Below are 16,742 nucleotides of genomic sequence, written 5' to 3'. Positions count from 1 at the left end.
AATGTGAAAGACAACCCATGGAATGGGAGATAATATTTGCAAGTCATATATCTGATAAGGAAATTGTATCTAGAATATACAAAGAACTCTTACAAATTAATAAAAAGATAAATTACCCCTTTTTAATGTAAGCAAAGGATCTGAACTGACAATCTTCCAAAGAATATACACAAATTGTTCAAAGTATATTAAAAGATGTTGGACATCATTAGTCATCAGAGAAATGCAAATCAAAAGCACAATAAAATACCATCTCCCTACCGCTAGGATGAGAATCAAAAAGCCAGATAGGGGCGCCTGGGTGGCTCAGTCAGTTAAGCGTCTGACTCTTGATTTCGGCTCAGGTCATGATCTCATGGTTTGTGAGATGGAGCCCAGCATCAGGCTCTGTACTGACAGCAAGGAGCCTGCTTAGGATTCTCTCTCTGCCCCTCCACCAATCATGCTCTCACTCTCCCTCTCTCAAAATAAATAAATATTTTTTTAAAAAAGCCCGATAATAAGGGTTGTCAAGAATGTGAAGAAATTGGGACCCTCACACCCTATTGGAAGGAATGCATAATGGCCCAGCTGCTATGGAAAACAGTCTGGCAGATCCTCAAATGATTAAATATATAGAATTATTACATGATCCAGCAATTCCACTCCTAGGCAAATACCAACAAAAATGAAAACATATGTCCATGCAGAAACATGTACATGAATGTTATATATGGAGATACAGACTGCTTGTTTGGTCTTCCCCAATTTCTGGATTGTTCCTGACCAAAGGAGAAAGTTCATTAGGAGAACCCCAGCTACAAGTGGGATGTGTAATAACTCTAGTCCCACTCTCACAACTTCTTAAAACTTTCCCAACCCGTCCATTCCATGTAATTAGAATTCTGCCGCATTTTTAGGTAGGAATTCTGCATACCCTGCAGACCAAAGTCCATCTTTCCTCAGGCTGAGTTCCTAACATTCTCCCAAATTTATACCAATCCCACTGACCAGCTCATGTATTCTTCCAAGTGTTGAATGAAGACCTGTGAAAAAATATGATAGGAACTGCACTGCATTTACCAACTAAACTTTGACAGTCTAGGAGTCCTATGTGCCAATCAAACTGAGTGTTTCATAATTCCAAGACACAAATACTTTATGCCACTTTAGAACTTTGTGGTTACACATAGAACTCCCTCCACCTGATATGCCCACTGTCTACTACTCTTCCCAGCATCACCTTCATATTTATTATTCCTCTGTGAAATGACTCAAGAATTAGTAGCCTCTGTCTCTGTTCTTCTGGGCAGCAGACCAGTAGCTAAGAGCATAATCTCTGGAATCAGCATGATTGAGTTCAAACTTCACTCTTCCACTTAAATGTATGACCTTGGCAGGTTTCTTAACCACTCTGCCTTGGTTTTCTCATCTTTTGAAAGGGTGTATAATTCTTCCCAGGGTCATTATAAGGATTAAATGAAATCATACATAACATGTAATATGCTTCCCCAGCACTGTTCTATTACTTGTATCTCAATCTATTGATGGTATCATATTTGTGTACCTGCATCTTTCCCTAGAAGTCCCTGAGTTTAGAGGTGTTAAGTTTCTTATTTCTTTTCATATTCATAGCATTTAATACAGTGCTAGGCAGGATAGGTAGCTATGAAAGGGACCAATGAGTGAATGAAAAATAAAAACTACTAGCCCAGCAAAGTCAGTGATAATGGAAACTGTGCTTTCAATATAAAAATCAGAGCACATGGTTTATGAGTAAACTAGAATCGAGTATCTGGAATGAGGCCTGCTCTGGAAAATCCAGGCTATCTGACCACCAGAATGATCTAGAAAGTATCCAAATGTTCAGCAGCTAAACTATTATATAAATGATAACATTAAAACACAGAGGATTTTACATAACCATAACAGGAGTCCTCTATTGACACCTGAAAAAGTACAGACAAAACACTAAGAAAAACAGAGCAGAAGAGTATGCATGGAAGGATTACAGAGATGTTCAAAGAAAGATAATCAAAGACAACAGACTGTGTATCTAATACCACAGTTGAAAGAATCTTTATATTTTTAAATTTTTTATTCCAAAGACAACTTAATACAAAAAGAAAATAATGCTTACAATGCCTTTACCTAAGAAACAAGATGAATGAAATGGAGATTCCAAAAATTTTAATCCTTTAAATAAGACACAGTAAGAAGGGTCAAGTTTCTCCATTACTATAACTCTGACTAGATAAGTTTCCTGATAAGAAAAAAATCCATATGTTCTCCTATGGTCAATTCTCTTATTTCATTAGGAAACTTTTAAGGCCAGTAATCTGTTTTGTTCATGTCTGGGACAATTAACAGTTTGATTAAATTAACTAGTTAAAGTTCTTCCTAAGTATGTCTTCTTATGATACAATTAAAAAATGACATCTAAAATGTATATATTTGTCCACAAAGAATAAAGGTCTTCAGCAAGTTTTTCATCAATTTTTACCCCCAATAGTTCCTCTCAAAATTACAGCCCAACTCAGAAAAGGGAACTAATATACTTGCTCAAAGAACAGATCATATTTTTCACTTTAATCAGTTTACTTTATAATACATACTCACACAGATATATACACATGTATATATACATATCTATATATACACCAGAGGAAAATTAAATAATGAATCCACCTTTTCAGTTATCCTCACACAAGTTAATAAAATACTGCCAGCAATAGGACTCTCAAAGAACCTGGTGGTGATGACTACTCTAACTTGATTCTAACAAACCAAATACATACCTCCATCCTTCTTTGACATCAACAATCCTTAGCTTAACATGAGGAATGGAGACAAGTAAAAAATGTGGGTGGGAATTTACTCCAAATATTTTCTCTTCAAAAAAGCAAAGAAAGGCTAGGTGCCTGGGTGGCTCACTCAGTTGAGCCTCCGACTTCAGCTCAGGTCATGATCCAGCTAGCAGGTTGTGAGTTCAAGTCCCACATCAGGCTGGGGCTCCCTGCTGTCAGTGCAGGACCCACTTCGGATCCTCTGTCCCCCTCTCTCTGACCCTCTTCCTTTCATGCTCCCCCACATTCAGGCATACTCTCTCTCTCTCTCTCAAAAAAAAAAAAAAATAAACATAAAAAAAAAAAAGCAAAGAAAGGCATTATCCCTGAATATCACTGAACAAATATCCTTCCTTAAAAGCACAGTTCAAAAGTCTGAACACAATAAACTTTAAACTTGTTTCTAATTTTTGAATAAGAATTTATCCTCACCCACTTCATAAATTCTCTTGCCCAAAAAGCAATCTGTCAACACATGTAGTTTAAATCATTAACTACACAGCACCAAATCATTAGTATAATCAGCATGTAAATTTCATGAAGGCACTGAGTGTGTCCTTTTAAGTACTTTATACAACATCCAGTACAAGGAAGCTTATTAAACATTTATGATGTTTAATAAAAATAAAATGCCAAAACAAAAGTCTTTATTATTCAACTTGGCTGTCATGTATAATATAACCACTGATCAGTATCCATTTCTCCAAGTGTAATTATAAGAAATCGAAAACAAACCCCATTCAAATTAGAAATTCTCCATCTCCTCTGTCCAAGAACATGGTTTCATTGCTGTGTCAGAAATAAACTAGCAGGCCACCAGCAGAGAACATAAAACATACAGATTGTTGGGGTATTTAACCTAAGCATTTAAGCACCATCTACAAAGCAAAAAGCCTACTACATTTCATGCACTTTTTTGGAGATATTTTCCTTACCTTTCCCATTTTGCCACGTGGTATACCAAGATAAAGTAAGGAACGAAGTGATAAATGCTAAAACAGTAGCTACAGTTCCATTTCGGAGCCTCATCTCATTTCACCATCACAATGGTTCATATGTTTATGATGGTAACCAAAACTGTTTTCTTTTAATCGTGAAGTCAACTGAATCCAGTACTCCTGGCTCTGGGCCAATAAAAACAATCAATAAGAGAGGTTCATTTCAGATGCTCTGCAGAACAAGACTAGCAGCAACACCATTCATAATTGCTATTCAGGATGGTCTTCAGTCTTCATAGGCTGATGTCTCAGGCTTCTTTCTTCCTATTGAGGGAAAAAAAAGAAAGAAAAACTTGTTCAATAATGCAAAATATTAGTTTCTTCATTTATTATTCACCATTATAAACAGACTTTTGGTTGGGCTAAACTCTACCTACAAAGATTATCCTCACATCTAAACAACTCATTTAATATACTAGAATTATGTGGTTTTTCTCCTCCAGAAAAGAAAGTAATGGTTCGGGGCGCCTGGGTGGCTCAGTTGGTTAAGCATCTGACTTCAGCTCAGGTCATGATCTTGTGGTTCTTGAGTTCAAGCCCTGGGTCGGGCTCTGTGCTAACAGCCTGGAACCTGGAGCCTGCTTTACATTCTGTGTCTCCCTCTCTCTCTCTGCCCCTCCCCCATTCATGCTCACTCTCACTCTCTCTCTCTCTCAAGAATAAACATTAAATTTTTTTAATTAAAAAAAAAAGAAAGTAATGGTTCATTATTTAAAGGGGGAAGTTATGAGACTTGTTAAACAAATAGTAAGCCAAAGATTCCAAGCTGATAACTCCAAAGATCACACAACAGTTCTAAGTAGCGTAACTGTCGCTCTCCTTAGATTTCCTATTGCAAAGTAATAGTTAACATTTTAAAAATATTAAGAAAAAACGACAGACTACAATATGCAAACATCAAAAAAACCTGAGCTCTAGATACAGCAACATCATTACTTATATGACTTCCAGTGTGCACTTATCTAGGCCTTGCAGTTTCATCCATAAAGTGAGAAAAAAGCCCCTCCTGGCTCCTCCTCTAGGACACACATAATGTTATAAATAACAGGTTACAGTTATTACTGCTATTTATCATAATCATGAAATAAGTGTCGTTTTTCCAGTAACTAACCTACTCCTAAGGTGTAAATTGGGAATACTCAGGCATTTAGAAAATGCAGCAACCAACCAGCGCACTGTATCACCTAGGACCATCAGTTAGCATTGTTTTAACTCAGAAAATCTGGAGATCACCACCCATCTAACAAAGCTGTTGAGAAAATCAAATTAAATCAAGTCCTTATAAGCACTTACGCATATCACCCAGCACTTAATAGGTTCTCCATAAAAGTTAACTATGTAAAAATAAAAACAAACAAACAAACAAAACACTGCAGCCAGCCACTGGTTTAGTCTACTCTACGCACAGCCAGTGTCATTCCCTTGGGAGCATGTCAGGCACTCTAAGATGTGCATTGATTCCCAGCGGCCTCAAAGGGACCACAAGATGCACTTGGAAATATACTAAGGCATACTCTAGTGGGTTGAGTTAATGCACCTCCAAAAATGCCGAACAAGCCCAAGGGACAATTTCCTCAGCAAGAAAGTATGGCTGATTAAAGTGGCCATTTGTAGGCAATTCAGAAACTACCATCTGAGCTACTTTGTAAAACTGAACATTACTAGAAATCTCCACTGGTCTAGAGCATAGTACTAATGGTATCAATGATAAGACACTACAACTCACCAAGTGTTTCCTATGCATCTATTATATGCTTTAAATCTTCACAAAACCCTATGAGGGAGGCATTTTTTTAACTGAAGTATAATTGACACACACAAGGTTATACTGTTTCAGGTTTAATGAGACAGGCATTACTAACCCTATTTTACACACAAGAGAAATGAACTCAGAGAAAGAACCCTAATTTGTAGGACTCCAAAGTTCAAGCTCTGACCTACCACCCTTTCCCTCTCAAACTAGGTGACCAGCAGCTTGGAAGAATGAAGAGAAGGGCTGGGGACACTCAAAGTCTAGAGACCCTTCCTGAGGCATTATCTTTAACTGTGTGAATTTAAAATATTTTCTATACTATAACAAATATTGATCTATTATGAAAAAAGATGAAAATTTCATAGGAAATTTCCAAATTTAAAACCTGAAACTTTAAAAGAATTTCTCACTTCCTGTAACCTTTGGCTAAGCACCCCTCCCCCCATCCCACATACACACCCAGCATGCCTTTTAACTTTCCTTGGCCAGTAGATCTCTCACTATAGTATAATATTCTAGAAGCACTGAACTCTACTTCCTTGCTTCCTATTACTATCTGAAAACAAGGAACTCCAAAGGTATTCTCACAAGTTATCAGTATTTTTTAAAACCAAAGTTATTCACCTTCTATAGTTAAGACAAATGAACGTCAAACACACCCACATTTAGTGGTTTAGAACTTAAAACCTTCGTGGCATTATCTTATATCAGTAAGCACACAATGAGTTCTGATTATAAAAAGAGATATGATAACTCAGTGAATTATATAACGTAGAATTATAATCCTGGTGTGACATTATATAAAAATGCATATAACTTTCTGTTGTTATATACTTAGCCCTACCCCTACTTCAGGAAGGATTTTGTCCTGGTAAAAGATCTAAAAATATACAGGTTATTAAACATCCAATTAATAATTATGGGGAAGTAAAGAAAGAATCCTAAAATAAAGGATATTTTTAAATAGTTTTATTAAATACAAAGTAAGCCCATATAATAAAACTCAGTATAAATACGTAGAGACAGTAAAAGTAAATGACTTCTAAAATCAAAGTAGACTACAGATATACTATTAATAACGTGTGAAAAATATATGGAATATTAAATATTTGATCCAGGAAGCTATTAAGCTCTGGTTTGAAGAAGATACTTATCAATTCTACTTAACAAATAAGACCTGAAATTCTGCAGGAGAAATGTAAGAGCATTTTACTCAGTAGGAATGTAGTCACACATTTTAATTAGAGTTTCCACACCAACGAAGTTTAACTGCACAGTGTAAGTGAAGACTCCACAAAAACAAAACTAATGATCTCCACGGTCTTCAACCAGAAGAGGCAGTCACAGGCTGGACAGCCAAGAGCCCTATGCATTGACCAACTGCCTAAGGCAAGAAACAAAGTGACGCCTATTCTTTATCGATGTCCACATTTGCAAAAATGGTAATCTAACACCTTAATCTCTGAGATTATTACTTAACACATCTGAATCTTGAAAAACAAAAAAGGAAGTGGCTAAAATTACTAATATCTTCTTCACCCTGACAAAGATGAATGGAACTTCAAACTCTAGATCTCAAACTGAAAAGTCTGTTTTAGTTAACTTCCCTTTAAGGGCTGCAGTCCTGTATTTTATTATGAGATACAAGAAACTGTATTTTAAAGTGTTCTCTTAAATATTCACTATGTTTTATGGCTGAGAACACTTTGCTGAACACTTGGCATATTCCCTAATAATCCCACAGACAGGACAGAGGTGCCTGAGGAATGAAAGGCAGAAGCATGAAATCCATAATGCTTCTATATAACTATAACCTATATAACTTTATACACAGTATTATGGAAAAATTAATTTATTTTAAATTTATAAAATGATTAATATTTTTCATCAATACAGCTTACATAATTTCATCATCCAGTGCGTTTTCAGATTTACAAGTGTGGGCTAAAGAAACCTCTGCCATGATAACCTGTTAATAAAACTATTTTTTTAACATTCAGAAAGACCAAACCAAAAAACGCATTATTGATTCTAAATTTAGGTTCTAAATTCCAACGAACGTTGTTGTCATTATTTTTTATGAGAATTCGTCCGACGGCAAAAGCACAACAGCAAGATACATGGGAAGCATTAAAAACATATATTATGTCTGCTTATATTTCGCAATTCGGATTGTAAGCAATGAATGGGCTCCAGAGAAACACACGCTTCGAGAAATAAAAGCGGGCGCGCAAGTGGTATGACTGCCAGCTCATAAAACACGCCTTGGAGGTGTCACCTGGTACACTCTGTGCAATCACCCAGACCCAACCTAAGGGTCCCACTTGCAGCTTCCTCCTTCAGGGGGAACTGGGGCCTGAGGGGATGGGGGTACTCTTTCATACCGGACCCCCGCATCTTCACTTTGTAGAAATATTCAGTACGACAGCTGCACGCCTCCTCCGCCACGGCGGGAGCAGCCCTTGCCTCAATGCCCGGGACCTCCTGGCCCCCGCCTCACCTGCCCCTGGCCCGGCGAAGGCGCCGACTCCGGGACCGGTGTGGGCCCTGGGACTGCCGGGTCCCGCGGGCAACTCTCCCTTCTCCCCAGTACCCCCCAAGCCCACACTTTCCTCCACTTTGCCCCAAAGTCAACGAGCCCCGCCGCGCCGGGAAACGCACCAGGCGCCCTGCCGGCCACCGGGAGAGAGCACGGCACCGAGGGTCTATAGCAGAGACAGCGGTGGCGCGGGGCTGACCGCGCGGCCAGGGCGTCCCGGCCCGCGCCCCGCCCCGAGGCCCAGCCCGCGCCCGGAGCCGGCCCCGCAGCAGCCTGAGACGCGCGAGCTCCGGGTCGGGCCGCGGCGCGGGCGGCTCCGTTACCAGCAGGTGGATCTTCCGCGACCCCAGCGTCTCAGAGCCCAGAAACCGGCACCGCCCCTCCATCCCGCGCCCCTCCGCGCAGCCGCCCTGCGCCCCTACCTCGAGGCAGCCCGTGCGCCGCCGCCGCCACAAGCCGCGAGCCGCAAGCCCCTCACCCGCCGCTGGCGCTGCCAGTCCTGCCGCGGCCGCCGCCAAGGCTGCTGTGGCCGCCGCTGCCGCCGCCGCCGCTGCCGGGCGCCCCGCCTCCCCAGCGCGACTCCGCCCCCGCCGCTGGAGCGCCGCGGCCGCCCCGCCCCTCGGCCCCGCCCGCGACCCCGCCAGCCATTGGCCGCCGGTGCTGCGCGCCCTCCACTGAGCGCCCCCGCGCGGCCGAGCTGCTCGCATCAGTGGCCCGCCTGGCTGTCATTTAGGGGCGCCGTCTCGCAGCCCATATAACTCTCCTGAGATCCTTTTCTCCCCCTTCATTTAATGTCACGGCGAGGTTTGGAGCGGCGTGTTGGTCTCCGGCCCCAGGCTCCGGGAGCTTGGCGTCTCCGCGCCGCCCCGCCGCCACATCTGGTTTTAATCCTCCCCGGCGTATGCAGAGGCAGCTCAGGCTGCCAACGCAAGGCCCCAGGGAGCCCTCGGCCTCCGCCTGGGCTCGCGACCCGACCACCCGGGGCTGCCTCAGTCCGAGCCCCTAGCCCCAGCTGCTGTCCCGTTACCCGACCGTCCAGCCTGGGCAGCATTCCTCCGGGCGACAAGTCCCAGGGGCGGCTCCCGCCCTAATTCAAACAATAGCTTCCGAGGCCCCGTAGTTCCAGCCTCACCGTCCATCTCTGACCTTCAGGGCATCCCCAGCGACAGGCATCGCTATCCCCAATTTGCTGGGACTCAGGAAGAAGGACTAGCGTAAGCATAGGAAGGAGAAATACAAGATTTAAAGGCAGATCATTTGGGTGTTAACGCCTTTGATTTTTCCGCTTCATCACCTGTCCTGACCCTTTCTCCTGAGCCCCGTGTTCCAGTCGTTCACCATGTCAAAACGTTTGAAGTTAACTTCAGAACCAACTAGATAATCAACTATAGAGAGCCTGAGCGGTCTGCCTCTGTTTTGCTTAGTATTCATAGGTACTGCGACTTGGGTTAATAGTAACTACAGTTGGGCACATCATCTTTTGGATAATACACCAAAGATGTGTTATTTTAACCATTACAGTAATCCCAACAACAACCCTGCAAGTTAATATTTACAGGGAATTGAGAGGCCGAAGATCAAGGAGACACCCTTCTTCTTGCCAAGCTCCCAAATTCTTTTTAGAAAACAGCAATCCAAAAATTCAAAACTAAGAGGCAAACCTCAATGGTTTGTTTCCCCAGAAAAATCCAACCCCCACCCCCGTGCTTTTTTTTTTTTTTTGTCTCAAGGTAACAGTAATTAACAATCAGCTATGATATGTATGAGTTTCTTAGTTCTTCCATGGTGATATTTCTCTCTGAATGTTGACCTGTTTTAAAGGTCAGGGAAGAGATACATGATTCCCTTCCTCCTGTGGTCCTCTCTTGATTCAGGGGAAACAGACAAAAAGGTTCATCTACTATCCACCACCATGAACATAACTTAGGCATGACAGCCATGACATTAAATGACAACTTTTCTCTCTGCTTTGGTGGCCTGAGAGTCAGATTTACTGTATTCTATGACAAAGACATTTCCTGGTAGCAAGCTGGCAATAAGATTTCATGACCAGATGAAAGCAATAAAGACTGAGACCATCTGAGACATTGTTTAATACATCTTGCCTAAAATATATTTTGGGATTGGAAAATCCTAGGTCTTATTATACATTGCTCTTAATGACAGACAAGCACACTCCCTCTTGCAAATGGAGAAAGCTCTGCCATTTGACAAATGATGAAGAAAGCCACCAAGCCATGCCCACAGGATTGGCCAAAAAGTCAAATAGCACAGGTAGCTACTGTTCCTATTTTACAGAGGAAGGAACTGAGGCCCTGGGAGACTAACTTGGCAGATACAAATAGTAATTTAGTCAGCCAGTAAATGATAGAACCAGAATTCACATCCTGGTCTGTTTGATTCCAGAGCCCCTACATCATTCCACCACACTACCTCTCTGCTCAAGCCCTCAGCAATTGACCAATTTTGTTGAATGGATGAATATTAAAAAGATATGTTTCTCTCCACTTTCTCCATTTTTCCCCTTCTCAGTGAAAGAAGGAAATGAAAGCATTCGCAAACATTCTGTAAGCAGAGGCATATGTCAGAGGAGAAAGGAAAGCCTGGAAGGACAAGTTTCAGTTACAGACTCAATGGGCTTATTCAGGAAGACAGCAGGAATTCCCTTTGGACACTGGTTAGTGGAGAAACCTACAGCAGAAGACAGAAGGTGAGCAGAACAAACAAAAACCAAAACAAAAATCACAACTGCTTTCCTTTGGGGGCCTTTTTCATAATATGTTGCTTCTCCCTGTCAGCAGGAGGGCAGGTTTGGGAAGAAATCTGGCCATACAGTTAAACTGGTCACAGACCATTCACATTTTAGCTCAGGAAAATCTGGATTTCAGTTCATTGTCCTAAGAATTGGAAAGACATGGAATATGTGCCTCCAAGGCATTGATCATAATTGGCTGTTCATTCATCCTAACTGCAGAGCACACGATTCTGGATTTTCCAGAATCTATGGTATCTGTTTAATAAAGGCAGTCATTCCAAACCCCACTGAGTCCTTTCTCTTTTTCTTATCTTTTCTGTGATGATTCTCCTCCTCTATTATTCCCTTTTTGTTCCTTCTCTACTCTACAGTTTCTCTTTTTGCCTTGTCCAGGCCTTTAATTCAGTCAGTGGAAATAAGGGAAATGCTTAGGCAAGAAGTTCTGCCTGTAACTTCACCATTCTGTATTCTGTCCCCAACAAAACTGCTATGTTCTTTCCATGTTTTCTGAGTATTTATGAGGTACAGAGGCACCTGGCATCTAACCACAGGACACTCACAAACTAGTGGGAGTGGTGGGTAAGGAATTAAATCCCAAGACAGTGCCACAAATTCAAGGCACTAGAATAGAAGATAGGATGGGGCCATCAATCAGATTCTCAGGGCAGGGGAGTCTTCCTGAAGGTAATACCTGAGCAAAAAGCCGAGTACACACCAGAAGCTAATCTTTTCCCTTTATTGCTCTCATGGTGCGTAGTTGTTGGTGAGGCCATGCCTACAACAATCAACTTCTAAGAAATCAAGCACATGATCTTTAGTCCTCTTTAACTCTAGTCCCTTCCATACATTAGCAATCAAACTGCATCATATATGAGTGCTTATCAAAGTGATTCTGGTTTGTTGGCTTCTTGCTTAAATGGAATCTTCTTTAAATTGTAAAGGCTTCAAGAGGAATCACACCGGCAGGTCCTTCCTGGCTTTTTTAAATGGTTTCTGAGAAGTGGCAGGAACTCTCTCATTTCACTTGATAAACAGTGTGCTCTATCACTATAGTCTAGAAGCTACAGGGGAACCAGGACCAGGGTAGGAAGTAAAAGGTTATGTGTTTCAGGCACAGTGTCCCAACTGTTTCTGTCATGTAATCAAACAGAGCACACAAAGGCCAAGAAATTAACAAGAGAATTCAAATAGAACCAACCTATTTAATATTCAACTCTAGGTGGACATTAAGGCTAATCCAGATGAAGGACAGCAGAGAACTAAATTATTTTTATTTATTTTTACCCTTCCTCCTCACACCTTTGCTCATCTCCATGTGAGAGAAACCTTGAAAGATGCCTTTCCTATTTCATTCACATTCACTCTGTTGGGGTAAATGGGTCTATCAGATTGTTCAGACAAAAGCCATCTTGTGTGACTATGTAATTTTGGAATTATAAGACCTCACTATTAAGTGTTATGGTCAGTGGTGTTTGCATATGTGTATAAGACATAGCTAAAATTTGTTCAAGGAAAGCCCCAAGACAAAAGAAAATCCAACCATCTTACCAGGAAAGGGCTCTCTTCCAGGCATTGTTAGAACAATCAGCAATGCCTTGTGGCAGGAAAAGTCTCTGCCAAGAGTGTTTAGGAGGGTTGGAGGGATCACTCCCTTTTTAGCCACACCATTAAAGCTGACTCACTGGTTTTATTATATTTGATGTATACTCTGAAGGCACAGTGGAAGAGAATTGTGCACCAGAGAATTAGCACGCTTTAGGGATTTTTTTCTTTTTTCTTCCTCTGTGAATTTGGTACTTGTAAAAGATGCTGGATCAACAGACCTGCATCTGAAATCCATCCATGCATAAAACCAATTCCAGCAGTTCAACTGTGCTACTCTATCAGTTTATTTCAAACAGAATAAAAACCTTAACTCGAAAAATACATTCAGGGTCACCTGGGTGGCTCAGTCAGTTAAGCGTCCGACTTTGACTCAAGTCATGATCCCCCAGTTCGTGGGTTCGAACCCCGCATTGGGCTCTCTGCTGACATCTTGGAGCCAGGAGTCTGCTTCGTATTCTTTGTCTCCCTCTCTGCCCCTTCCCCACTTGCACTCTGTGTCTCCTTCTCTCTCAAAAATAAATAAACATTAAAAAAATTTTAACAAAAATACACTCAGGATCATGACTTCCAAATAGTATGCCATTTGGAGCTATGGATATCTAGACAACATAATCTTTGTCCCTTTGTTCATAATAACCCAGTATTTCTTTACCCTCTTTTATAATGACTGATCACAGCCCTACAAGTACATGTCTGTATCAGTCAAGGACCAGTCAGAGAAGAAAAAAGAAACTATTCTAGGTATTTTGGACAGAGGAATTAATACACAGGAGATTGATTGCAAAGGTATTGAAAGGGCTGGATGAAGAAAGAAGGGGGTGAAGAGCAAAGAGAAAGCAGGATGGATACCCAAGGATCAGGGGCTGCTAACGCCCGTAGGTGGAAACTTTGAGCTTGCATCTGCTACTGCACTATTGAAGAACTACTGCTATTGGTTATGGAACCCTTAAAAAATGCTTCCTCAACCTGGGTGGCAGGCAGCAATCACCCTACCCCCTCAGCTCATGCAGCTGTTGCCAACAACCTCAAGCAACTGCCACACTGTTGGTGGCAGAAGCAGGAAGCTTCTCTCTTTCATATGCCTTCTGATCTCCAGCTAGTGCCTCCTGTTGGCAGACACTAACAGAAAGTTCCAGGAAGCCGGGGGAACTGTAGCTAGCTCACTCCCAGCTCCAGTATCGCAGAGCCGAGGACACAAAGGCAGCACGTGTGAGACCAGAGACGATGGGTAGATAACTGACCCAGTGTCAGAATAAAAAGCTATGTCAGGCATTCTTGAAAGCGAAACCAGAAGCTTGTCCTGGAAACATGAGGGAATGGAGAACTGTAAGGCTGTCAGATCTTTCCGCTCCTGTGGGACTTATACAAACTCTAGAAAACACAGTTCACATTCACATTGTTCCCAAAAGAGACCATTAACCTGTCTCATGGGCAGCCATCACAACACTGTCGCTAGTAAAGAGAGACTTTTCTATCAAATGATGCTGTATTAAGCCCTTACGTGATCAGTAGTCTAGAAGACACGGAATTGTAAAATGTGGTCTTAACCCTCAAGGAGTTCACAATCTATTTGGAAGAACACCCAAGGCTCTCATTGTCTCATGCCTGCTTGCCACTGGAGCCACATTCTTCTAACCCTCAAGCCAAGCCATGCCATCCTGAACCATTCCCTCCCTTCCACAAAGTGGCACAGGCTCAAGCAACTCACTCCCCATCCCCATTCCACTGCCCTCTTTGGCTAGCTAACATCCCTCATGATTCAGCTGGTTGCCACTTCCCTGCAAAGCCCGTCCTTACCTCCAAACCTGGGAGAGGGACCCATGGCAATCCTATCCCTACTCCTACCTATGGATTCATCACACTGTACCATTTTCCTGAGATTCCAGGCTGGTGTTAGCTGGAGGAAGAGCAAGCTTTGACACCTCTCAGCCTTTCGAGTGGTTGGGTCAGATCTGGGGCAGTCGGAACCCTCCAGCTGCAGGCAGCCTGGGGGCCATGAAGAATGTTACCATTTTCTCTGTATTTTGCTAAGTGAAAACAGCTGGGCCGCCCCAATATACTCTGCTGACTTAGGTGCCTCATTCACTCAGCTGTTATTGCTTGTGGTTAGGGAACATCTTATTAAGCAATGTATGGCAGGCACAGGGGAGCTACTCTGCAAGGGTTCATTGATGGATTGAAGGAGGACTCTGTGAAACAAGACACACTTGCTCTGAGCCTTCAAGAACAGGTGTAGGATTCAAGCAAGTGTAGGGGGAAAAAGACATAAGCATTACAAGAGAAGGAGCACACACACACAGAGGTCAGTGCACACTGGTTGTTCAGGACACCTGGGTGGGAGGGAGTAAGCAGAGGCACTGTGGGAAATGGGGCAGGTCACGGAGGAGAATGCAATAGAGTTCCAGCCTCAGGATCAGATAAGAGGAAAGCACTGATGATTTCTGAGTTGAAAAGCAATATTGGGGCACCTGAGTGGCTCAGTCAGTTGAGCATCCATCTTCAGCTCAGGTCACGATCTCAGGGCTTGTGAGTTCCAGCCCCACATCAGGCACACTGCTGTGAGTGCAGAGCCTGCTTCGGATCCTCTGTCCCCCTCTCTCTCTGCCCCTCCCCTGCTTGTGTGCTCTCTCTCAAAAATAAATAAAATATTTTTTTAAAAAAAGCAATACTATAGGGGCGCCTGGGTGGCTCTGTCGGTTAAGCGTCCGACTTCAGCTCAGGTCATGATCTCGCAGTTTGTGAGTTCCAGCCCCACGTCAGGCTCTGTGCTGACAGCTAAGAGCCTGGAGCCTGTTTCGGATTCTGTGTCTCCCCCCACCCTCTGCCCCTCCCCTACTCATGCTCTGTCTCTCTCTGTCTCTCAAAAATAAATAATTTTTTTTATTTAAAAAAAATTTTTTTAAGCAATATTATAACAAATTCTAATATTCAAGGGTAAAGAAGTTCTCATGTCATTGATACCAACTACAGAATTGCTGTAGCATTTTTATCTGAATTTAAGAAAATGGGGGAACACCTGGATGGCTCCTTCGGTTGAACTTCCAACTTCAGCTAAGGTCATGATCTCACGGTTCTTGAGTTGGAGCCCCACATGGGGCTTGCTGCTGTCAGTGTGGAGCCTGCTTGGGATCCTCTGTCATTCTCTCCCTTGGCCCCTCTCCTGCTCATGTGCACTCTCTCTAAAATAAATAAAACATTAAAAAAAAGAAAAGAAAATGGGTCTTATGAGTTTTAGGATTATCAAACAAATATTTACTGAGCTGCTATTATACAGTCCATCTGCACACCTCGACTAGAGGTGCTTAGTAAATATTTGCTCCTTGCCTTGCTTGTGCTTCCTACTTTAAACTTTAAATTGATCTAGGATCAAAATCACAAGGCATATGATAAGCGAAAGGAGAATAGAGAAAGACGGTTGTCTTCAGTAAATTAATGTTCTAATATGGGTGTCTCAGATGCAACTGAAAATGCCATATCACTTCAGAAATGAACTATAGTGAGAACTCAGGTGTCTCTTCAGAGAAAAGAATCTTCCAGAATTCTGAACACTCTATCCAATAGATTTGTTCAGGTCATCTTCATTATAAGGAGTTCGGGGAGGTGGAAACAGTGTAAGGACTTGAGAAGGTCTTCTGAATATAAAATCTTGGTGCATGGAAGTACCAGTTTAGACATTCCAAGACAATCTCCACAGAGTGGTTTGTAAAATGAATTTTTAAGAAATTCTCTAAAAGAAGTTTTTGGGGGGCGCCTGGGTGGCTCAGTTGGTTAAGCCTCCAACTTCGGCTCAGGTCATGATCTCACAGCTCATGAGTTTGAGCCCCACGTCGGGCTCTGTGCTGACAGCTCAGAGCCTGGAGCTTGATTCAGATTCTGTGTCCCTCGGCGCCCGGGTGGCTCAGTCAGTTAAGTGTATTCTGTGTCTCTCTCTCTCTGCCTTTCCCCTGCTTTCACTTCATCTCTCTCTCTCTCTCAAAAATAAATAAACATTAAAAAAAGTTTTAAAAAAGTTTCTGGGCAGCCATTTGTTTTGTGTACTTAACAAATGCTTATTGAGGGTACATGCTATAAGAGTGACCTGCCTCTGGTTCTGTATGAGAAGGGGATGAAGGAGCAAGGTTCAGTTCATACCCTAGAGGTAAGAGAGGTGTCAACAAGTTTTCCCAGGTCAGGGAGCAAGAGAACAGGTCTAACAGAGGTACAAAAAACTTGAACACCGTTGAGTTAGAAACACGGAGGCCTCATTTTAGGTAAACTCAAGTCTTGT

General features: G+C 42.3%; 1 protein-coding gene across 4 annotated transcripts in view; it reads right to left on the bottom strand.

The window, feature by feature from the left end:
- MGAT4A (alpha-1,3-mannosyl-glycoprotein 4-beta-N-acetylglucosaminyltransferase A) overlaps nucleotides 1-8,612 on the bottom strand; it is a 115,303-nt gene extending 106,691 nt beyond the window's left edge. For 3 of the 4 annotated variants that reach the window (XR_006215661.1, XM_042981220.1, XM_042981222.1), the window contains exons 1-2: nucleotides 7,478-7,581; nucleotides 3,761-4,087 (exon numbers count right to left, since the gene is read on the bottom strand). Coding sequence is in view for 3 of the 4 variants with exons in the window: in XM_042981220.1 (XP_042837154.1) it covers nucleotides 3,761-3,854 (94 nt within the window). In the remaining variant the exon portion in view is untranslated. Of the gene's footprint in view, nucleotides 1-3,760; nucleotides 4,088-7,477; nucleotides 7,582-8,537 lie in introns of those variants that run through there. The other variant, XM_042981221.1, reaches the window with a different exon arrangement.
- Between the last annotated feature and the right edge of the window lie 8,130 nt (nucleotides 8,613-16,742).

The sequence above is a fragment of the Panthera tigris genome, chromosome A3 (genome assembly GCF_018350195.1).
Source record: "Panthera tigris isolate Pti1 chromosome A3, P.tigris_Pti1_mat1.1, whole genome shotgun sequence".
Classification (NCBI taxonomy): domain Eukaryota; kingdom Metazoa; phylum Chordata; class Mammalia; order Carnivora; family Felidae; genus Panthera; species Panthera tigris.
This window is presented reverse-complemented; position numbering and strand designations above follow the sequence as displayed.